At 43.2% G+C, this 25,396-nt stretch overlaps 1 protein-coding gene across 1 annotated transcript; it reads left to right on the top strand.

Moving 5' to 3' along the window:
• The first annotated feature begins 398 nt into the window (after positions 1-398).
• On the top strand, positions 399-17,951 carry APOD (apolipoprotein D). The gene is made up of 5 exons (XM_036352365.1): positions 399-548; positions 4,175-4,323; positions 10,388-10,509; positions 14,205-14,293; positions 17,450-17,951. Exons 2-5 carry the CDS (start codon positions 4,201-4,203, stop codon positions 17,683-17,685), a joined length of 570 nt encoding a protein of 189 aa, XP_036208258.1. The 5' UTR covers positions 399-548; positions 4,175-4,200; the 3' UTR covers positions 17,686-17,951.
• Positions 17,952-25,396: the final 7,445 nt, after the last annotated feature.

A 25,396-nucleotide genomic window follows, 5' to 3' on the forward strand; every position in this document is an offset into this window, starting at 1 on the left:
CAATTCCTAAACTTCACTCTGTTGCCTAAGCCACATTCCAGACCAGGGACCACATGGGGTAGAACCCCTGCTCCATTTCAGGAAATGGGATTGATTTTTCATTTACACAAAAATGAAAAATAAACACCAGATGTTTGAAAACATTGTAACTCATCCTTACTGGAACTTCAAAGTGCAGTCCGCCTAAGAAAATTAAATTAGAAAATCCACATAGCAAAAAAAACCCCACAATATTTTGAATGAAATGCACTTTGTCTTTCTCTCTCACACACACACAAACAATATCTCATTGTTTCTTCTTCAGGGAGCAGCTGTGAAGGAAATTGGGGGAGGGAGATGGTCAAAACATTTCATCTTTGTGTTTTATACAGAGCTAAGCTTTTAGCCCAGCCCTCCTGGAACTGCAGGGGGGTGTGGCATGCATTAAAATTAAACGTCAGTGACCTGATGAAGCTTATAAAATAACCTGGGAGAAGCCAGTCACCCAAACAAGGCATCTCCAATTGGGTGATTTTGCATCTGGAAACTGCCTTCATCTTGATAAAAAGGTATGCACTGTAGTTTTAATTTTTATTTAGGATGAATAATGCTTAAAACAGAGACAGTCTTGTTTTTCTATCGCCCCTTTTCAGCTAAAAATTCATAACTAACATGATTATGAGACTGACATGCTGCCTGCTGCTTTAAGAGGGCCACTTAACTAACATTATCAAGGGCTTGTGCCAGTAGCTTTGCAGACTTGATCTAATTTTCCTCAAACAAACTGAGGTTCAGATATCTGAAGCAACAGGCCCAAGATAAGACGGCCAACAAATGCCAGAGCTCGGGTGCCAACTCAATGTTGACTCACCTCAAAATATTCTACTTGCAATATGTACCCTCTCTGTACTAACTGAGACAGTTGAGAGAGCTTTCCATACACCAATACTATATTAGATGAATTCTCGGGCTTATTATCCAAATGCTCATTACAGTAAAATACTGAAAAGCGAACTGGAATTGTGTGGATAGAAAATGCGTTTAACAATATGACACAAAAATGTGTTCTTCAGAAGATATGTTTTCTTGTTAGATTCAATAGCTAGATGAGTTTTCAAGACTCATTTGCTTGTGGAAACATATTGTATGTTACCACGTGAAATCTAAAAATCTAGTCCCTAATGTTCTTCAGCTTTTTGAGATCAGAGACCAGGTCCATGCTAACAGGCAGGTGTTAGGAGTGCAGTCTTTGGAGCTCTGGCAGAAGTTCTGGCTCCACAGCTTACCAGGACATAAGCTGGGCAAACTGACCTCACTGAGCACAAAGAGAAGGTCAGCGTTGGATTCTTCCAGACGGATGGTTTGGAGATTCAGTGCCTGGCACATGTAAAATCCCGAGGCCAGGGCATCTGGGTGGGAAGCTCAATGAATGTGAGCAGTGGTTCTCAGAGTCAGTGCTGGCCCAGTGGATGCCCCTTAGAATTATCCTTAAATTATTTACTATTCAATTAAAATAGTATTTAAATTACATATATTTTAAAAGTATTTAAACTCTTCTCATTAGGACAATCTTCCCGTTCGTATTAATTAGAAGATGCAAAAATATGTTATATATACCCAGGTTCATAGGTACATGTTAATGATGTGATTTATCCTCAGCAGGTACTCAGTGTTAGAATTAGAATGGAAAGGGCATTGAAAAATTATGGATTTTATGAACCCTTTCTCTCACAAAAAAAAGTTTTAACTATAGGAATAAAATTCCTGCCATAAAGAGGTATCTTTGGGAGAGATGCAATCAAGGGGAATTAGCCTTGCTCTGAAATCCTCCTACAGAGCTAAAAAACATATTTCAGCCCACAGTAGAACATTTTGTAATAAGAGAGTTGTCAGCGCAAGATGTGGAACTGACTTTTGGTGTAACTGTCACGTGGTGAGGTGAGACTCATCAGGCTATGGAGGTGGTGTGCAGAAGGAAGCCTGGCTCAGAGCCGCTGCAGAACGGGCAGCTGGAGAGGGGGTGCGAATCCCAGCTCTCTGCCCTCTGGGCCTCAGCTTCCCACATGTACCCCTGGGGGGGGGGGGGGCGCGGGGCGGGGAGGGAGGGGGGAGGAGAGGGGAGGATTGGATAAATGGCCTCTAAGGTCCTATCCAGTGTTTGGGACCCTCTGGATGTGTATAATGTGTGGCCCTCCTTTGAGGTTAGATCTCCTGGGCAAGGCACTGAGTGTGGCGCCTACTGGGGGCCAAAAGTAGATCGAGCTCCAGTGGTTCCAAGAGCCTTTTGGAAATGGATGCAAATTTTTGTAGGTTTAGGCTGGGTTTCTGCAAATCCATCATCCCTGAAAAAGTTACATGGTGGTAGGGCTGATGGGAAATGGGGCTTCAGAGACTAAGGGAGGTGGGCCCCCTACCCCTGCAGACTTGCTCAAGGGGCGGGCACTCAGCCATCACCCCTCCCCCCACCGCCACTGGCAGCGTTTACTCGTTATGTAATTTTTCTTTTGAAAACCAGCCAGAAAACTTCCAGAAGAAAAGCTATTGATCATTAAAGTTATTTGAAGGTTTAGAGACTCATTATACAGTGGTGATAATTATTCCTATTATGACACATCCTTTTAAATGCTCAGATCTGAGAACATTTTGCTTGCGTGGATTCAGTCCTCCTCATCACAAGGAGAAAGGCAAAGAGCTGGAAATAGCTCTTGTGCAGCTACAGGCAGGGAGTCACGCAGAAGAGAACAGACTGAAAGCAAGTCAGTGAGAAAAGCAGGGAGCAGCCTGGGAGCAGACCCTGCCAGCAGCCCTGCATTGCCCCACCCACTCCCACCCCCACCCCCGCCCTTACCCCCGCCCCCACACCCTCCCACTGCCCCTCCTCAAGGCAGCTTCTGCTGCCAGAAGGGTACTTTGGGCAGAAATACTGGTTGCAAAGTTGCATGCCAGCTACTCGTCCTCTAGTTAATTGCACGTCTATGAAATATATCCCCAAAAGAATGTAAAAAGAAGAAAAGAAAAAAATCAGAAACAATCATTTGTTTCTGCTTTTCATAGTAATAGTAACTAGCATTTATTGAGCATTTTCTCTGTATCAGACGCTGCTCTAAATGCTCTATGATTTCATTTAATTCTCACAAAACTTCATGAGGTGGGTGATTACTATTCCTACTTAATAGACCAGGAAACAGAAGCATAAGTTGGACACAGTTATACTTACTAGTAGTAGGTGGCAAAGCCAGAATTCAAAACCTTGACCGGGACCTCGCTGCTCCCTGTCAAGGTTTCCAGCCCTACTCCTGGGTTGATAAACAGCTCAGCAAGATTGGGGCAGGGGTGAGGGGTGCGGGCAGGAAGGCATTTCTCTTATGAGTTCCATAAGATACTAAACGTTGTAGTGGTTTGTTTTCATTCTTTCTCTCTCAGGAGAGCTGACAGCTTCAATCTCTCCCTTTGCTGTCTGCTGCCCCCACATTGTTTCTGTTCACTCAAATATATACCATGCCTGACACCACATGGTTCTGTGGAGGGGCCCGAGGAGAAGCAGAAACAGTGTCCACCCTTGAAAAATGCCTAATTCGGTGAGGGGCAGTGGTTGCAGCACAAATCCAACAAACTAATATCAGGCAGGGTGTGCTCTACGCAGGTGCAAAGGCTCTAGAGCAGCGGTTCTCAACCTGTGGGTCGCGACCCCTTTGGGGGTCAAACGACCCTTTCACAGGGGTCGCCTAAGACCATCGGAAAACACATATATAATTACATATTGTTTTTGTGATTAATCACTATGCTTTAATTATGTTTAATTTGTAACAATGAAAATACATCCTGCATATTAGATATTTACATTATCATTCATAACAGTAGCAAAATTACAGTTATGAAGTAGCAACGAAAATAATTTTACGGTTGGGGGTCACCACAACTTGAGGAACTGTATTAAAGAGTCGCAGCATTAGGAAGGTTGAGAACCACTGCTTTAGAGAGAGGCTCACCAGGGGGCGGGGTAGGGGGGTGGGGGGTAGGGGGGTGGGGGGTAGGAGGGTGGAGGGGCCCTCACAGCAGTGCTGACAGTTCACGTGGCCCCTGGGGGATACCGGGCTGAGTGGGAGAATTGCCCACAAAGGGACCGGCCAGCCCAGAAATCTTTCTCCAGAGATTGCTCAAAAGACTCCCGCTGCTTTGCTTCCTCCAATTCCAGGTTCCATCTCAGCCACCAGCCCCAAGATGGTGACTGCCCTGCTGCTGCTTTCAGCACTGGCCGGCCTCTTCCGTGCGGCAGAGGGACAAGCATTCCATCTCGGGAAGTGCCCAACTCCTCCTGTGCAGGAGAATTTTGACGTGAATAAGGTGTGGTAAAAGGCTAACCTCCCGCTTGTTTTCTGTCTCCTGTTTGAACGGCACCCTACAAGGCTCGGTTATATCGTTCTGCTTTGATGGCCACAGCAAGCCTGGGGGGACCTACTTACCTTACGTGTGCTTCTGAGACAAGAACTGGGGGCAGGGAGTTTCTGTAAGCCAAAACCAGGAAGCACCAGTGGCCATGTAGGAAAGTGAGACAGAGAAGGCAGAAAAGCAATAAAGCCTGCTTTCAGGATCAGGCTACTCTGTGAACAACGGGGTTCACTCCTGCTGAGGATCCTCTGAAATGTGCGGAATGTACCTCAGATTGTCCCAGGGATGGGTGCAAGTGAGCCGTGGGAGCTCCTGTGGCAAAGCTGTCTGGCAGAGAAGGAGACCGAGGGGCAGTGTGTGTGGGAATTGTCTGTGGCTGGAGTAAACCCAAAACAAAGGTGGACGCAGAGGACACGGGACCAGGCATCAACAGCAGTTGCTGCAGTAGCATTGTCCCCCATTCTACTGATGAGGACGCTGAATGTTGAAGCGTTTATAACCTACCCAGTCACACAGCTACTGAATGCAGACTGGGATTCAAAACTCGGCTCCCCAGCAGTGCAGAACACCCACTCAAACAGGGCCTAGGAGAGGACAGAACTCCCTAACGCAGTGGTTCTCAACCTTCCTAATGCCGCGACCCTTTAATACAGTCCCTCATGTTGTGGTGACCCCCAACCATAAAATTATTTTCGTTGCTACTTCATAACTGTAGTTTTGCTACTGTTATGAATCATAATGTAAATATCTGATATGCAGGATGTATTTTCATTGTTACAAATTGAACATAATTAAAGCATAGTGATTAATCACAAAAACAATATGTAATTATATATGTGTTTTCCGATGGTCTTAGGTGACCCCTGTGAAAGGGTCATTCGACTCCCCAAAGGGGTCACGACCCACAGGTTGAGAACCGCTGCCCTAAGGGGCTTTCTTGTTACCTGCACTAAAGAGATATCAATATAACCAGCTCACCCATGTATGGCTTTTCTTCCTCAAATTAGGCCCAGCCTTAATGAATACCTGTGTGGCCAGGGGGATGGAGCAGCAGAAAGAGGTGCTTTTGGGTGGCATGATTTAAAGGCTCTCATTGTTACTAACTCAAGGCTAGAATCTCCCCATCCTATATAATAAAGAGGGACTATGCTAATTGACCCTGATGCCGTCACAAAGATGGTAGCACCCATAGCCAATAAGGAGGGGATATGCTAATTGACTGCCTGCCCTCAAAGATGGCGGCACCCACAGCCAATAAGGAGGGAATATGCTAATTGACTGCCATGCCTCCAAAGATGGCAGCACCCATAGCCACAAGATGGCTGGCAGGGGAGGGCAGTTGTGGGCAATCAGGCCAGCAGGAGAGGGCAATTAGGGGCTACCAGGCCAGCAGAGGAGGACAGTTGGGGGTGACCAAGCCTGCAGGGGAGCAGTTAGGCATCAATCAGGCTGGCAGGGGAGTGGTTAGCGGGTGATCAGGCTGGCAGGCAGAAGCAGTTAAGGGCAATCAGGTAGACAGGCAGGTGAGCACTTGGGAGCCAGCAGTCCCGGATTGTGAGATGGATCCCAGATTGGAGAGGGCGCAGGCTGGGCTGAGGGACATCCACCCCCGTGCACAAATTTTGTGCACTGAGCCTCTAGTTAAGATATATTCTCCTTTGTAGAAGTTTGTATCTCTCTTTTAAGAAGCAATTCATGCCCTCAGTGGATAGTGTGTCAGCTTGTGGACTTGAAGGGTCCTGGGTTCAATTCCGGTCAAAGGCACATGCTAGGATTATGGGCTCGATCCCCAGTAGGGGACATGCAGGAGACAGCCGATCAATGATTCTCTCTCATCATTGATGTTTCTATCACTCTCTCCCTCTCCTTCCCTCTCTGAAATCAATAAAAATATATTTTAAAAAAATAAGAAGCAACTCACTTGTTATGAATAACATTGAAGTTGTTATCAGTCACTCACAGCTCAGTGTGAATGAGTGTTGGGACCTCATAGAGCATGGATAAAGGTAGAGAATGAGAGAAGAGAGCTCAAAGCCTGAAGGGGGTAGGGAGAAGAGACACCATCAATAGAGTTCAAACAGGAAGGTAGGTAGGACAGATACAGTACACCAAAGTCTACATTGACTTACTGCATTAATTATTAAGGCTGATTCCTTTATTCAGGTATAGGAGGCTTTACAGAAAAAAATCCAGAGAATTTGAGTTACATTTCAGTTTGGGGATAAAAATCCCAAGATACTTTGGAAATTATAATTGATCTGTATTTACAAAAGTCCTTTGAGATATAAAGCAGAGAGTTTTACTGAGATATAATCCATAAGCTATATAATTTACCTATTTAAAGTGGTTTCACTTTCAGTGGATTTTAGTATATTCAGTTATGAAACTATCACGGCAGTCAATTTTAGAACATTTTTAGCATCTCAAAAAGAAACTCCATACCCATTAACAGTTACTCCCCACTTTCCCCCAACCTTCTCTGCCCCAGGCAATCAATAATCTATTTTCTCTCTGTATGGCTCTGCCTATTCGGGACATTTCATAGAAATGGAATCATACAATAGGTCTTTTGTGACTGACTTCTCTTACCAGCACAATGTGTTCAAGGTTCATCCATGTGGTAGTATAAATCAGTACTTCGTTTCTTTTCATTGCCAAATAATATCCTACTGTATGGGTTATGCAACATTTTATTCATCGGTTCATTTGGGTTGTTTACACTTTTTGACTATCAGGAATAATGCTGCTATGAGCATTTGTGCCCAGGATTTTTTGTTTGCTTGTTTGGTTTCATGGTCATACATTCTCAGTTTTCCTGGATATATATCTAGGAATAGAATTGCTGGGTCATATGGTAACTCCACATTTAACATTTTGAGAAACTGCCAGGCTCTTTTCCAAAATACCTGCACCATTTTATATTCCCACCAGGAGTGTATAATTCTCATTTTTCCATATCTTTGCCCATACTTTTTATTGTCATATTTCTGATTATAGAAATTTTTAGTGGAATTTTTATGAAGAAATTTTTATGAAGTGGTATCTCATAGTGGTTTTGATTTGCATTCCCTTAATAGCTAATGATGTTGAGCATCTTTTCATGTGTTTATTGGATATGTGTCTGTTGAAGTCTATTGCCCATTTTCAGTTGGGTTATTTATCTTTTAATTATTGGGATATAAGAGTTCTTTTTTAAAAAAAATATATTTTATTGATTTTTTACAGAGAGGAAGGGAGAGGGATAGAGAGTTAGAAACATTGATGAGAGAGAAACATCAATCAGCTGCATCCTGCACTCCTCCTCCCCTTACTGGGGATGTGCCCGCAACCAAGGTACATGCCCTTGACCGGAATCGAACCCGGGACCCTTCAGTCCGCAGGCCGACGCTCTATCCAGTGAGCCAAACCAGCTAGGGCTAGAGTTCTTTATATATTTTAGATACAAATTCCTATCAGATATATGATTTGCAAGTTTCTTCTCCCATTCCATAGATTCACTTTACTTTATTGACACATAAAAGTTTTTAATATTAATGACTTCTAATTTATCTATTTTTTTCTTTTGTTGCTTCCATTTTTGGTGTCATATCTAGAAAGCCATTGCCACCCTGGCTGGTGTTGCTAAATGGTTAGAGTGTAAACCCACACACGAGGGTCACAGGTTCGATTCCTGGTCAAGGGCTCATATCTGGGTTGCAGGCTTGATCCCCGGCCCCCGTCAGGATGCATGCACTTGGTAACCAATCGATGTGTCTCTCTCCCTCCCTTCTTTCTTTCTACCCTCTCTAAAAGTCAATGTAAAAAATATCCATGTGAAGATGAATAACAACAACAAAAAAGCCATTGCTTAATCCTAGGTTATAAAGATTTACTACTATATTTTCTCCTAAAATAATTTTAAGTTAAATTTTGTATATAGTATAATACAGGGGCCCAACTTATTCTTTCACATGTGGATATTCAGTTGGCCCTATTTGTTAAGAAGACTTATCCTTTCCTCATTGAATAGTTTCAGCATTCTTGCTGAAAATCAATTGATCATTTATGTAAGAGTTTATTTTTGGACTCTCAATTTTGTTCTATTGATCTATATGGTTATCCGTATGCCAGTATGATACAGTCTTGATAACTATAGCTTTGTGGTTAAGTTTTGAAATCTGAATGTATGAGTCTTCCAACTTTGTCTTTTGGCTATTTTGGGTCCTTTGCATTTCCACATGAATTTTAGGATCAGCTTGTCAATTTCTGTAAAGAGTTTGTTGGGAGTTTTAATAGAAATTACATTAAATCTGTGTGTATATCAATTGCCATCTTAAAAATTTTGTCTTCCAACTCATGAACTTAAGATATCTTTCCATTTACTTAGGTCTTATTTAATTTCTTTCAACAATGTAGTTTTCAGAGTACACGTTTTATGCTTTTCTGGTTAAATTTACTAATATTTCTAAGCATTTTATTTTTTGATGCTATTATAAATGGAATTTTCTTAATTTCACCTGCAGATTGCTCATTGTAAGTGTAGAAAGAGATTTGATTTCTGTATATTGATCTTGTAGCCTTTAATTTTGATGAATTCATTTATTCTAATACTGTGTGTGTGTGTGTGTGTGTGTGTGTGTGTGTGTACCTTCGGATTTTCTGTGTACAAAAATTATGTCATCTGCAAATAGAGAGTCATACTTCTTCCTTTCCAGGATTCTCTGTAGGCATTGCATTCTCCTATGTAGGAAGAGAAATGGAGACCTTAGAATCTGGGAAAAGCAAGAAAATAGAGTCTCCTCTACAGCCTCTGGAAAGGAGCATAACCTTGCCCACATCTTGGCTTTAGCCCAGTGAGACCTGTGTCAGACTTCTGACCTACAGACCTATAAGAAGTAAATTTGTGTTGTTTTACGCAAACTGTAGCTTAATATATACACTATTTGCACCTGACTCTTTTTTTATTTTTTTAAATATATATTTTATTGATTTTTTTACAGAGAGGGAGGGAGAGGGATAGAGAGAAGCATCGATGAGAGAGAAATATAGATCAGCTGCCTCCTGCACACCCCCCCTACTGGGGATGTGCCCACAACCAAGGTATATGCCCTTGACCGAAATCGAACCTGGGACCCTTCAGTCCACAGGCCGACGCTCTATCCACTGAGCCAAACTGATTAAGGCTACACATTACCCTTTTAAAAGAGGATGTATAACATTCCACTGTTTAAATGTGTCATTATTTACTTACTCGGCTCCCTACTAATGCTCCCTGAGACTGTTTCCTGTCTTTTATTATTACTAATTGTACTGCAACAAATAATCTTGTGCATACATCATTCCTTTCACTACATTTCCAGAAGTGAAATTTCTGGGCCAAACAGTATATGTATATTTAGGTGTGCTAGGTATTGCCAAATTACCCTCCGTGAAGGTTGTAAATTGGTTCAGTCTCTATGCCAGGCAATGTATGGAAGCCCACAGTTGCACACTTCCTTTAAAGTTGACTCTGTACACCAGAGTTATGAACTGAGAGCAGGCCCCAGTGGAAGAATGATACAGGTCTTCTAAATCCTGATCATCTGCCCAAAGCCTCTGAGACCAATTCCCTATGTGGGGTCACATGAAGAGAACTCAGTTACCCCTGGAATCCCACAGTGAACATATCTAACTTTGTACACAACTCAAAGATGCCTTGAAGAATCATAAAACGTTTGAGATGGCACCTTACATCATCTAATCCCTTACTTTGACAGAGATTCGAATTTCACATAGATTTTTGTCTGAAGGGGACACTGAGAGCGCATCTAAATAAAGAGCACTTTAGGAATAGAAGGTGGCATTCAGTCAATGCCTACTCATCCGAATCACTTATTCTCCTCTGAATCGTTATCTTGCTCAGTTGCTACTGGGAACAAGGCAGCCCATTTTGCCTGGTTTCCCCAGGAAAGGGCTCTGCTCTGAAAGACAACAATAGAGGAGAGTTTGCAGGTCCCCAGAGAGCCACAGGGTTTTGCTCTACTTGTTGTTGTCTCTGCAGTATCTTGGAAGATGGTATGAAATTGAGAAGATCCCAGTGAGCTTTGAGAAGGGAAGCTGCATCCAAGCCAACTACTCACTAATGGAAAACGGAAACATCAAAGTGATAAACCAGGAGCTGAGGTGAGTGGCTGTGGCGTCAAAGGCATTGCACATCCTGCAGAGAGCTGTCCTGGAGGGACCGGGTGTCCTTGCCGTCTGGTTCAGGGAGGGTTCGGCCATGGCTGGGTCAGACTGCCTGCTCACAACAGGCCCTGAGAGGAACGCTTTTGGCAGGCAGGACGGTGGGGACGAAGAGTCACCCATTTCCCTGCCCACTTGCTGACCACCTATTGTGCACTGGATCCTGCAAGAGGCACTGGGCACTCAATGGTAACCCAAACTTCAGGGTTCCTGTTCTCACCGCAAAATAGATACTCTGGTAGCAAAGGACATCAGGGACCATCTTGTCTGACCTCCAAACCAAGAGAGAAGCCCTTCCTATACAGCTACTGCCAGAGGCATCCAGCTTTGCTTGCAGCTTCCAGGAACTGGGAGCGCATCACCAGCCATGACAGTTTATCCCATCTCCCGACAGCTTCAGCTATTAGAAAATGCCTTTTCCTATTAAGCAAGGATCAAATACATACGGAGCCACATACTAGGTTATGTGAACAGGATATCCTATACAAGTGCACCTTTCTGTTACTGAAGGCTTTTCCCAGATTGATGTTTGATCCCCAAATTCACATTTTGAAAAGCAACCATAAACTTTAAAAAGCCTCAGGAAAGCTCCTACCCACCCTCCATCAACAAAGATAACAGCAACAATAAAAACAGTAACTAACAGTTATTAAGCATTTCCTATATGCAAGGCACTATTCTGCGTGTATATCTATAATAATAAATAAATAATATGCTAATTAGACTGGACATCCTTCCTGGACGAAGCCGGGGCTGCAGCTGTGGGATCCAGGCAGCCACCGTGGCTGCGATTGCCTACTCTCGCACGAATTTCATGCATCGGGTCTCTAGTGTATATATACATGTGTATGTACCTATATGAGTGTGTATGTACAGGGTGGGGCAAAAGTAGGTTTACAGATGTTCATATGGAAAATAATACAATAATTAATAAATAATTCAAGAATAAACTGTTTCACATAGTCACAGCTGTAAACCTACTTTTGCCCTACCCAGTATATTGATATAATCCCATAACAACCCTGAGGTAGTGCTATTATTAACCCCATTTTTATAGGTAAGGAAACTGAGGTACAGTGAAGTAAAGAAATTTGCCCAAGGGTCACACAGCTTATAAGTGATGAAGCTGAGATTCCAACCCAGGGAGAAGTGATGCACGAAGAGAACTGGAGACAGACCCAAAAAAAAACCAGAAAAGGCTGAGAATATAGGGTTGTCCTTCCAGTTCCCTATGGGCTCTGAGAATTGTGTTCAACTTCAAGAAAATAACTACAGCCCAGCCTGAAAGTTATTCAGGCTCAAAGGGACCTTCTGTGGCCATCCTATTATCCACTCAGCTTCCAACAATGGGTCGATTCCCTGACCTGCATAAACCAAAGAAACAAAGTAAGGACCTTGAGGGTCTCTAGGGAAAAATTTAGCTCATTCAGAGCCCAGGAAGGGTTACAGGAACTGAGTTGTAGACACCCAGAAGAGATCACAGGAATTCTGCAGGCCCTAACGTTGCAATGATTATTTCAAATATTTTGTCCCATTCTATGACCAAGAATCAGACAGTGACACAAATCCCAGCACCTATGTGATCTCCCCACCTCTCCTTCAGAGTTAGCCAGGATCCTGAGTGTTAGGTCTCCTTGCCTCTCGGGTCATACCTGGTTAAGGTACAAGGAGACATGAAGAAAGGTTTGCTAGTTCCGGAAAATGGTCTCATTTCTCCTTCCAGGAGTCCTGCAGTGAGTGGAGCAGAGAGTCTGAGCTAAACACTAGACACTGCCAGAGTATTTGAGGGACAAAGCAGCTGGCACAGGGTTGGGAGCTAAAGGGCTCAGGCTTTTGAGGAAGGCTGCCCGGCTTCAAATCCTGGTTCTGCCACTTACTAATGACAAGATCTTAGGTTAGTTGTAATAATCCTCTCAGCCTCCCACTCCATCTGGGTAAAATGGCAATAAGCCCTCCCCCCAGAGGGCTTTGTGACTAAGAGTGAGGCAACACATGTAAGGCACTTAGACCAGTGTTTGGCGTGTATTAATCTTTTAATCAATATTTCCTATTATTGTTCAACTGCTGCTACTTTTGAAAAATTCATGCATTTTCCCATGAACAAGTTATGAGTTTATGATCAGAGAGTGGTGTTTTAAAAAACGTTCTGGAGCACAATGCAAATGATAGTGAAAAGGGGAAAAGCCTGATGGGAAGAGACTAGTTTGTTGCTAAGCAACTGTATGCAGATAGAGATGGACCATCTTCCCAATGGCTGAGTTCCAGGTGAGAGAGCAGGGCTCTATCTCGAGCCCTAATTAAGGATAAGCAGACAAGGCATCCAGGATCAGCACAGTGGTTCCGACCCTCCCTTACCTGGTGCTTGTTGGCTGGTTTCTAGGATATTCATCACCACTAGCCAAAGCCTACTGACTTTCTGACACATACTATTGCTCTAAATTTAGTTCCCCACCTGGAGGACTGATTAACAGGCAGCTCCTCTCCCGGCTTCCTAGGAAGAGCACCCTGGCGTCTGAGCACCCTCCCTCTGTGCTGCCTCCATCCCCAGGCCTTTCTGCTCTCCCCGGGGTCCATGAGGTCACTGGGAGTTATCCAGAAATGAGGCTATCTCCCTCCAAAAGAGTGAAAGTATTTCACACACCCTAAGACCAGCACTTTTATATATGTACCATTTTATATACCACTAAGGAAGAAATGACACTGCCAATTGTAAGTGTAGGGTGGCATTAGTTGTAAGATGCACATTTCTTCATATTTAATGTCTCTAAGATCTGGATGCACCTGAGAATCACTGAAATAAGGTGTTTGCTCATTGCCTGCTTTACCTGGCGTACATTGAAATCTCCCACATTCAGTCAGAAGCTTGCTGAACTGAAAGGGGTCTCAGAGTTCATGTGTATGAACCCTTTTATGGGAAAGATGATCCCTAAGGCCAAAGAGGGTCTTGCAGATCTCCAGGCTCCATGTTTTGGCCGCTTCTATTTTACAAAAGTGATTCACTTTTTTTTAAAAAAGTGAATTCTCAGTGTACTGGGTTGTTTTGTTTGTTTTTCCTTTCCCTCCCTCCCCCCCTTTTTTTACTTCCTCTTTCTGGAGCCTTGCAGACCACTACCATACAGTCCAAAAACCAGTGTTGAAGTGCAAGGGCCTAATGTAGTGCCTAGAGCAGTGGTTCTCAACCTTCATAATGCCACGACCCTTTAATACAGCGCCTCATGTTGTGGTGACCCCCAATTTCATTGCTGCAAATTGAACATAATTAAAGCATAGTGATTAATCACAAAAACAATATGTAATTATATATGTGTGTTTTTCTGATGGTCTTAGGCGACCCTTGTGAAAGGGTCGTTCGACCCCCAAAGGGGTCCCGACCCACAGGTTGAGAACCGCTGGTCTAGAGCATTGCAATTGCTGCTTTTCATTTCCCCAAGGTTGTCTTCCTCCGCTTGGTCTCAGAGGCAGTCGCAAACTGAAGAGGAAAGACTAGAACTGGAGTCTAACCTACCTTGGAGATCCTCTTGAACCAGAAACCACAATGTTGGCCACTATGCTTCTTAAGTGTAACAAATCTTGCCTTTCGTCGGTTTTTGGCTTTCATGAGTTCAGGTTATTTTTTCTTTTTTAATTCATTGCAGATCTGATGGAACTGTGAACAAAATTGAAGGCGAAGCCTCCCAGAGCAACTTTACCGAGCCCGCCAAGCTGGGAGTAAAGTTTTTCTGGTGTAAGTATCCACTTCTCTCAGGAGGTTTCAGGGACAAGAGATAAGCAAACTGAGGGCTAGAGCCCTAAGCTGGATGCGGTTGTGTCCCATCTGCATGTCAATAATGATTCAATGCATAATTATTTATTGAGCACCTACTCCATGCCAGGTACTGAGCAAGTTGCTGGAGATGCAACGATGAGGAAGACAGAGCAGGCCCTTGCCCCTGAGGAGCCTACATCCTGGTGTGGATAGTGACAAATACCCAGGCCGTTTACTATCAAACGGTAGTGAGTGTTGCAATAGAGGAAACACAGATTGGCCCACACAGTGCTTGAGCAGTAGGAGACCCAATCCAGTCTTGTTTCCTAGAGGAAACGGAAGCCTAAAAAATTAGTAGTTATTAACAGAACAACTAGCATGTACAAAAGCTTAGAGATAAGAAATTGATAAGAGTAAAGGTAAGTCTGAGTCCTCGTTCTGTCTGCTACTTTCCAGCCACATTGTTGGGGTCCCTGAGAAATATTTAATTGCAGGCATTTGCCCTCTGAGTTCTGGACTAACAGAGGATTGCACATATGCAACAGAGAAAGTACCATATATTAGTTTTATTGCTGAATTAATTAGGTTAATTCAGCTCAGAACTGTGAGACTTTCTTTTTTAAAAAAATATATTTTATTGATTTTTTACAGAGAGGAAGGGAGAGGGATAGAGAGTTAGAAACATCGATGAGAGAGAAACATCGATCAGCTGCTTCCTGAACACCCCCTACCAGGGATGTGCCCGCAACCAAGGTACATGCCCTTGACCGGAATTGAACCTGGGACCCCTCAGTCTGCAGGCCGACGCTCTATCCACTGAGCCAAACCGGTCAGGGCTGTGAGACTTTCTAATGCCAAAAGTGCTTGGGAGCACCTCTCCCCACCTGTGGGGCAGACACAGAAGTGACCAGCTGCAAGAGGAATCACTACCCTCCTCCCCCACTTCCCCATTGATGAAGGGCCTAGAGTGGGCAGAGAGGAAGTTCTTATTCTTCTGTAGACCAAGATAGGAATGCTGGGAGGAGTAGAAAAGAGTTCTTCCCACACATATGACTGTGAGCAACTAACTTCACATCTACACCTAATGTTGTGTAGATAAACTAGATAACACATGCTCTGTATGTTGTAAAGGGCTTTGTACAGGCCAGTTTCTCTTGTGGTTTCTACGAATAAGAAAGTTAAATAAGGAAAAGCTAGATGACAAGAGGTGGGCTAGAAGGGGTCAATGGGTGGGGGGAGGGGACATATGTAATACTTTCAACAATAAAGATTTAAAAAGAAAAGCAAGAAAGCTAGGTGATATAGGCACAATCATTGGACTAATTAGAGGCAGAGTTGGGACTAAAACCTAGGTCTCCAAACTCTCAGTTGAGGGATGGGGATGGGAGGGAAGGTCAAATATTATGGGCACAACCTTCTTAAGGAAGCCAAACAGGAACTAAAAGAGGCAAGAGTTGTTGGCTGGGGAAGCAGAGGAGGAAGGGATTTATTGTTGAAGAGGTCAGGTGTTTACACTGGGTTTTGCAGAGTGTATGGGAGATTATGGGAAAGAATGTTCCAAGTGGAGAGGATGGCATGAGAAAAGGCCTGAAGGGTCCATGAAGTAGAAGACAAGACTAGGGAGGGTCTCCAAGGCCATGTTAGATAACTTGACGGTCCTATCCTAAAACTTTGACAGTCAAAGTTTTCTAATAAAGAGACATGGAAGTTTTCTTTACTAAAGGAAAATATCTGGGTACATTTATGCATGAGTGCTAGACCCCGTGGGAGGAAGACAGGATACGCATGCCTGAGTTTGGGCAGTGGGGCATGCTGCTGCTGCTGACGTATCGCTCAGGGCTGAAGAGCTCTCAGTCCAGCTGGGAACCCACAGAGCAGTTGACACTCCACAGTAGCAGATATATGGTAAATATATGCTCTCCTGAGTGAGCCAGGCAGGTGGCACCAACCGTGTTAGAAATGTAAGTCAGAAACAATACTCAGTCTAGCTCCTGCAGCCTTGTCCAGGCTTCTATCCAGACATCCTCCAAGTGTTCTTCTGTTTTTATATTTATAAGCAGGTAGAAAGTCAGAGGTAGGAGGGATGTTGGTGGGTGGTCATCTGAACTTGTCCTCTTGTGTGGTCCTGATAATCAGTTGGGTCCTTGACCCCCAGCCAAGCTCTAACCACGCTCATACTGCCTCCTTTGTCCAGCAGCTTAGCTCTGGTTTGACTTGGCAAACAGTGAGATTATTTTTGATTGGAGGGGGTAGGATGCTTAAAACCCAGCAAATCACCCAGGACTGCATATGTGTCCAAGTCTTTTGTTCTTATGCTGTCAGCACACATCTATCTCCCATGCGGGTCCATCTGCCACTTAACTTTCACAAGCTGTGCTATGAGTTTTCCTTGGTTTGAAGCTTGGCCTTGGAGGTCAAATTCACAGAGGAAATTTCTGGATTCAGTTGGAGAGGGCAAATACCCTATCTCTCCCCTTAACGACCCCTTTAATTTTGGGCTTTCAAAGCTATGTAGCTATCAATCAATGAATCTTCATAGACCCTTTGTAAAGAAGAGCTTATAACTTGTTACCACCTGATTTACTATATTCTTAAGAATGGAAGGATTTTCAAAGGACAAGCAGGAAGAGAAACAAACAAACCAATGTTAGCCACTACCTCCTCCCTTGGTCAAGTTCTGGAAACTGGGTGGTACAGACTCAGAAAGCCTGAGGCTCCTGACCTTACATTCTTGACTCAGCTTAACTCAGTAGTGCCTCTATATGCACTAGTGCTAATCTAGGAGGTCCAGCCAACCCCCCCTCCCCTCCCCCAGCAGTTACTATGGGCTTCTAGAGACCAATCTGCTACCAGGTCCTACCAGGGAGGATCAGGAATGCTAGCTCTGAACTCTGGCTGCATATTAGAATCACAGGGGACTTTTTAAAAGTACCAACCACCTCTATATCAGAATCCAGGGAAGGCTGGGGAAGGGTGTAGTATTGGTCAAAGCTCCCACACAACTCCCACATGAAGCCAGAATTAAGAACCACTGATTTAGAAGAACCAAGACCCCAGAATCTGGCTTCCAGGTCCTGCCGATGAAGGTTTCTCTTGCTCTGGTCCCTCCTAATACTGCCCTCCTCTGGTTCTCAGTGATGCCTTCGGCTCCGTACTGGGTCCTGGCCACCGACTACGAGAACTACGCCCTCGTGTACTCCTGTACCACAATCGTCTGGCTGTTTCATGTAGATCATGTTTGGATCTTGGGAAGAAACCCATATCTCCCTCCAGAAACAGTGACCCATCTAAAAGATATCCTGACCTCTAATAACATTGACATCGAGAAAATGACCATCACAGATCAAGGGAACTGCCCCGAGTTCCTGTAATGAGGCAGGAGGCTGCATTCACCCCATGTTCCTTCTTTTGCTTTGCTTTTCCCCCACCCATCCACCTCTCATGACAATAAGCCAACCCACCATGGCAAACCATCGCAACTACAGAAGGAAACTTAACAGCAGGAGCCAGTGGAGAGGAACTCAAGGAAAATTGGCCCAAACACTTAGACGTACACTACCTGTTTCCTTGCATGCCTAATAATAAACTTTTTTGCTGACCTGCTGTACTCACAGTAAATTCTGATTTGGAACAATTATTGTGGATTTTAGTTATAAATTTATGTTTGGAAATTCTTAATCAGTTGTGTTGGAAAAAAAAAACAAACAAACACCTAAGTACTGAACAGTTTAAGTTTAAAGGTAACAATCCTGTTTCTGGAAAAGGAAAGCTGATGGCAAAGACATATTATGGATGACATGGATCCACGTGCCCCTTCTGCATCAGGTGCTCCTTTGGGAAAAATCACTTAGGGTTTTTGAGTCTCTGACAGGCAGTTTCCTTGAAGCATTTATTTTCTTATCAGGAGGTCTTCAGAGTCAGGCTGAAGAATGGGACCATCTTGGGTCTGTGCAAGAAAGAAGAGAATCTATCAGGGAGAACTTATGGGAAGTTTTTTAAGAAAAATTTTTTTGGGGGAGGTGTCTTTCATTCAGCTGATATTTACTGAAGTCCAACTGCATTCCAGGCATTAAAAGCACAGAATCCCTGTCCTCCCACAGAGGTTCACAGGCCAGCGAGGGAGCCTGACGAGTTAAAATGAAATTATAATCCAAGCTGAAGAATGCAGAGTGGCATGAGAGGCATGTGGAGGAGCCATGGGAGCTCCAAGAGTCTCCAACCCTGCAAGATACAGGCACCCACAAGGTTGTACAGTCACGCCTCCGGGGTTCCAGCTTCAGGGAGTCAGGAACCTCCTTGAGATATTTTTATATTGTGACTTTCGAAAGCAAAAAGACCCTAGAATTATTACCCTGCAATTTCATTTAGCTCAGGTAATATTTATCATCTACTCCTGTGTAGGGAAATGAATAGAAAATGAAACCATATGATTTTTGCCTTTTCAGCCTGAATATAAAATATTAATTTCCTTGAGCACTTGAGACACTTTAATACTTTATATTGAAGGTTACAAAAATTCCAAGGATCTTAATATGTACAATTTTCATTTTGCTAACTACATAAGATCTCAAAATGTAGCTTTTAGTTTGAAATTCTTAAAGGCTGAACCACTGGGCAAAAAGACGGTACAGAGGAGGTAGGAATTGAAGGAGAAGACCCTCTCTTCCCAGCTGTGCCTGCTGCTGTGCCCAGCGCTTTATCATACTGCCCACTCCACCGCAGGGCACGTGGCTCCTCTGCTAAAATATAGTTCTTCCCAAGAGTGTTAAGCTGCTTATCTAGCTCTTATCTCATGATCCAAAGTAAGTTGTGATCGCATTCCTCTTAATAGCTGTCTGGTAACATCTAAAGCAATGAGCATGACTACACGTTGTACCTGTTCCAGTGCCTTGCCCTATACATAGGCTCAAATTTTTTATTTAAATGAATTATTGAATGCGTGAATAGAGAATGGACTTGAAGTTTTTGGTGTTTTTTTTTTTTTAAAGGAAAAGGAAACTATTAAACAGGTATTAGGGATGACTGAATCTGAGGGGGAAAAAATTGGGAATCCAGAGGGCGGCATGGGGGAAGCAAGTGTCTAGAAGAAACATGGGGGAAACAACAAAAAATCCTAAAGGCAAGTGGGAAATAAATAGCTCAATAAAGACAATAGTATATAATAAATCCCCTGTGCCTACCTTCAGCTCCAACAGTCACCAACGTTTCACCACCATTGCTTCAGCTATCACCCACCCACCCCCAATTTTTTAGAGTGTTTTGAAGCAAACCCAAGGTATCACATCCTATTATTTTTCCCATGGCTATCTATGTATAAATCTCTAGCAAATACACTTTATAAACAAACAACAAAAAAACAAGGTTATGCTTTGTATCTTGAAGGTGCTCCGAGGATGCAATCGCTATGTAATTTAAAAATTATTTTACATAATCTGGGCAAAGGGGACTATGTATGCACAAATGTTCAGCATAGTTTCACTTGTAGCCCCCTAATTGAAAGGAGTTAAACTAAAAGAGCAGAGGAATCCTATATAATAAGGAGCTAATATGCTAATTAGGCCAAACAGCAGAACAACAGTCCGGATTTGGGGGCTTCGAGGGCCGGCCAAGGCAGCCAGGGCTGTGAGGGCCTAGCCTCTTGCACGAATTTCGTGCATTGGGCCTCTAGTGGGATCATAAATTATGGAATAGCCATTAGATGTAATGTTGGGCATTCTTTAAAAGACTACACAATCATATCGGAGCTGGTGCCTGCCTACCCACACTCACTGCTAGGAGGAGGGAGGGTAGTTCCTGCATATCCTTTGCTGTCTGTAGTGCTAGAATCTAGAGCATGTGTTCCACCTTCCCACTCATGCCCGAGTGGACCAAGGTATGTCAACCTGAGTTAGTGACGGCCAATCCATGGGATAAACAGAAACCTCTGATTTGTTTGTGGCCTAACTGAATGGAAAAGATAAATTAGGCAAACCAAATCAGGATTTGGCTTTAAGTGATCTAGAAAGAGATGACTGAAAATTGTGGAACTGTAGTCATGCAGTCTGGGATGGCCATTATTGACAATGAACATCTGAAGTTAGGAGAGTACGGAACAGAAATGCAAAAATAAGCAGGGACCCCATTAAAGGCCCCTGAAGGAGCAGCTTCAGTGACTGATGGCTTTCTGGGTTCCCGCTCCAATGCCTCTGGAGCTTCACCACTTAGGTTCCTGTCCTTGAATATTTCTAAGTTTAAGTGCGTGCACACACACACACACACACACACACACCTTTTTTCTCAGGTAATATAACTTGACTAAGTTAATGTTCCTTGCAACCAAAATAGCTCTAAGACAAAACTGTTCACAATATAATGTTGAGTTAAAAAAAGAAAGCAGGATTTTAACTATGTTGTATTTAAAGTTACTTGAAATGATGGCATAAAGTCAAGGACTAACAGTTAACAGAAACAAAAAAAGAAAGCAATGAGTGTGTTAGAATGGTAGAATTACAAGGTGATTTTTAAATTTTTTATTTATTTGTTTGTTTATTTTTGGCTATTGGTATTTATAGTGTAGTTCCAAAACTTTAGACCCTAAAACTTCCTTCTAGTTCAACCTGATTTCTCTGGCAAGTCTAGTGTCAAGCCACCCCAAATAGGCATTTTCTTCCAACAATTATCTCAGACTTTGAGACCCCTCTGGACTATTCTTCCATCCCACCACTCTCCTAACGCATCTGAGAGGATGGCTTAGTTTATGAATATAGGACATGTTATTAAAGCAATCTTTACTACCAGCAAGTTCCTCTGCACACTTCTAGGAGACATGAAGGGAGATATCAAGTAATTTAGAAAGTTTTTATTTTCATACTTGTCTAAACATTATGTTACTTTAGAAAAGATTTCCAAAAAAGACCATTCACCTTGAGAATTATGAAAAACTATTAAAGTGTTTTAAAAATGTATTAAATATGGTCAACTTTAATATTAAAATCATTGTTTTGACTCACTACCAAATAAGAAATTGAAATAGACTCAATAACACTGGTTATCTAATGTTTTCCAACCAAACAAGGTAATCTGAACTGTTGGAGAGGCCCTGTGGCAGAGGGGTCTAGCACTTTTCCAGCCGGGACTCGGTAGCCTCCAACCCCAGCAGGCCTCTTCCCCTCACAGGCTGTCCCCTCAACTATGTGTCATAGTTGAAAGAGCCAAAATAGATGAGGTTTCTCTAACATTTATAGTTCTAAAGGTTTGTATGTGATTAATAAAGTACAATTTTTGCTAAGAAGGAGGGAGTACCTGTACCTTTATAGGAAAAATAAGCCATAAACTTAAAAAAACAACTCTTTTCATGTTTTGTGCCTTTTTCTAATCTTTATCAAGGTACACACACACACACACACACACATACACACACACACACACTGTATTCTGTTTTTTAAACAATATTTATGTCTTTTTTTCATACTATGAATTAGTTGGATGTACTAGTATATGTTTTTCCACAGAATGCACACATTTTACCAATATAACATATTATATTCTATTAGTGCACTAGAAGTATTATATTTAATTCTCCTGAATTTTCCTACATTGGTAATTTAATTAAAATATAGAAAGGCCAAGCTTAGCCACCTCTTCAGCAATCTCAATGATCCAGAGACCCAGGGGAGCAATAGCTCACTGAATTATGAAGTGCTCCTCAGTGAGCAAGGTTGGAAGGACACTTGAGGCAAGTGCTGTCAGAGGCCAAAGCTCAACACACATGGTCAAATATGTAAACCTTTATTCCAAATCTCTTAACCTAAGAGACCGAAGCCTAACGATGCTCTGGATACCTGCAGAAAGGTAGGTGCTCAGCTTCTGCTCAGACATTTTCGGTGCCCCTTGACTGACGTGTACTCTCCTGTCTGACATCCCAGCCCTCGCAGTGGTCCTCCCAGCCAAGCTTTCCGGCCTCTTCTCTCTCTGTTTCTTCCCAGATACCAGTCTACTGGTTCTCAACCAAAACATGCCACAATTTCCTGGGAGAATGTATCAGTTCCTTGGGAAGACATCCTCATATGTGGAGAGAGTGGGCAAAAAACAGCAAAGATTGCAAAAATTCCCCCGAAAAATCCAGGTTTGCTTTCATGCCTCAACTGAGAGCCATTCCTTTGTCAAAGAGAACTGACTACTTACCACTCCCTGTGTCTCCCATCTCTACAACTTTGGTACACATCATTCCTCTTATTAAAATCTCCAGCTGTCAAAATCCAACCCACCAAATGTACATCAGTACTTTTGCAGAGCAATTTGACAAACTCTGGCAGAGATGAAGATGACACACCTTTGATCTAGTAATTCTATTTTTGGTAAAAATCCTAGAAACATTCTTGCACCTGAGCACAAGGAGATATGTGCAAAAAAAATGTTTATTACATCTCTGTTTGAAAGACCAAGAAACTAGAACAACCTAAATGTCTATCAACTGAAATTTTTATTTTAAAATTGTGGTATACACACACACACACACACACACACACACACACACACACCTGGGAATACTATGCAATAGTGAAAATGAACTAGAGCTATATGTAGCAACATATCCTATCTAATAATAGACAAACATGATAATTGACCATACCTTCGCTACGCCTCTCATTGGCTAATCAGTGTGATATGCAAATTAACCGCCAACAAAGATGGTGGCTAATTTGCATACTGCAGGCAGGGCTGGCCAGCGCGAGCCGCCATCCAGGCCCCCATGTGCCGCCTAAGCCCCGCCGCCAGCTGGGACCCCCATGTGCGGCCCTGGGCTGCGGGGCTTGGCAGCCGTGATCGTGATTGTGATCGTGATCGTGATCGTGATCGTGATCGTGATCGTGATCATGATCGGAAACCGGGCCACAGGCAAAGTGGCACCCCAGGACCCAGGAGCTGCCTTGCTGCGGCCCGTGACCGTGATCGTGATTGGAAAGCCGGGGGCAGGCAAGGCAGCCCCCTGGAATCCAGGAGCCCGTCGGCAAGGTCTGCAGGTGAAGCAGCGATCAAGCTATGAGGAGGATGGTGGGGGGCAGAAGGAGCTACAGGAGCAGCTCTGGCTGGAGGCTGAAGATTCCCACCTGAGCAAGGAGCAAAGACTGAAGGTTCCAGCTGCAGCGAAGACTGTGTCCAGAATGAAGATGGAAGGCGGTGGCCAGAGTGAAGGCCTGGGTCCCGGGTGCCAGAGGAAAACTGGTGCAGGCAGCCAGGGGGAAGAGGCCTATTGCACAAATCTTCATGCAATGGGCCTCTAGTGTAATTTATAAAATACATATATTTATAGATAAATAAAAATATACAGAAAGTAAAAGGCAATATGCAGGAGGATACAATATATAAATGACATATATCAGAAAATTTATATTTAACAGAAGTATAATGAAGTTCAGAAAATAATAAACACCAGAGTCAAGGTGCTGGTTACCACCAGGGGGTAGAGAGAGGGTGTTGCAAGTGGGCAGGGAACACGGGTGGCTTCCATTGATTTAATAATTATATTAGTTTCCTGTGGCTACTGTAACAAATTTACCACAAACTTGGTGGCTTAAAATAATAGAAATTTGCTCTCACGGTTCTGGAGGGCAAAGATCCAAAGTCAATATCACTGGGTTAGAATGAAGATGTGGGCAGGGTGGTGTTCCCTCTGGAAGCTATAGGGGAGATCTGTTCCTTACCTCTTCCAGGTTCTGGTGGCTGCCAACATTCCTTGGTTTATGGTCACATCATTCCAAACTTCAAATATCTTTCTGCTCTACCATCACAAATGTGTGTGTGTGTGTGTGTGTGTACTCACACATGTGTGTGAAATCTCCCTCTGCCTCTCCCTTATATGGTCACTTGTGATGGCATTTAGGGCCCATCTAATAATTCATGATAATCTCCCCATCTCAAGACCCTTAACCTAATTACATCTTCAAAGACTCTTTTTCCAAATTTACTATTTACAGGTTACAGGGACTAGGCCCTGGTATCTTTAGGACAGAGGGCAGTTTTCAGCTGAATGGTGTGAGACAGTGGACATAGACTCATAACCCTCTACCTTGAGTTACAGTTACATGTGCATCTGTCTTACATCATACACAGACCGTGAACTTCTCATGGGAAGAGAGGGCTTCAGGAGGCTGCAGAGCAATGTAAGGGAAATACTGCAATGGGAAACCTAGAAGGCTAGGAGTCATGCTCTAAGGGCAGGCTGTATGAATTTGTCATTTTAGATGTGGAGCAATCTGGATAAGATGAGATTCCGAGTATGACACCTAAAACCTGACTCTTGTCATTTTTAGAAATTTATGTGAGTCCCATCTAAGATGTTAAATTATAATGTTTAAAGAGTGGCACCTCCTCCAAAAATAAATGAAACCTGACGACTAAAAAACAAACCTTTCAAAAATTGAATGGGTTGTATGCTAGCTTATAGCAGTAGAATTTCAAGCATTGAGGACAAGTCAGGAAAAAATAATTCCAGACTTATTATATAGGCAGCCACCAGCTCTACCTGCTTTTAATCCAAGCTTTGTATCTCAACCTCTTCCAGGTCAAACGAGCTGCCAGTACTCTGTGAGTCAGCTTGGTTCCCAGGAGGTAATTAAAGGGTTCAGGAACTCCCTGGCTAGAATGAACCAGAGGAAGCAGGTGGCCACTCCTCTGTCAGTTCAGCTGTGACTAAGCACATGTTTGTTCCTTCTCTGCAGACTGGTCCAAGCAGGTCTTAGGAGGCCAGGACATTCCCCACAAAGTCAGAGGACTCCCTGCACCCTCCAAATGAGGGAGTGGTTGGAATAACCAGGACCAGCCCTACTGGAGAATACTAAGGAAATCTACAAAGCTGAGGCTGACATATGTGGCGTTCTGCCAAGGGCATTTTGTCAACAAAGTGTACTGTGCATAGGGGAAGTCTAGATGGGCCGTTTTTAGCATCCAGGAATTACTAATATGAATAACCTCTCTACCTTGGCAGACTTAGAAGCTAAAGTTGTTGGTATTTCATTTGTCAAGTCTTAGCTTAAATGGCATCTCTACAGACACCTACCTGAAAGTGATTGTCCCAGTAACCTTCCATCCCATCACCCTTTT

Source organism: Myotis myotis, unplaced genomic scaffold (assembly GCF_014108235.1).
Source record: "Myotis myotis isolate mMyoMyo1 unplaced genomic scaffold, mMyoMyo1.p scaffold_m19_p_2, whole genome shotgun sequence".
Taxonomy (NCBI): Eukaryota; Metazoa; Chordata; class Mammalia; order Chiroptera; family Vespertilionidae; genus Myotis; species Myotis myotis.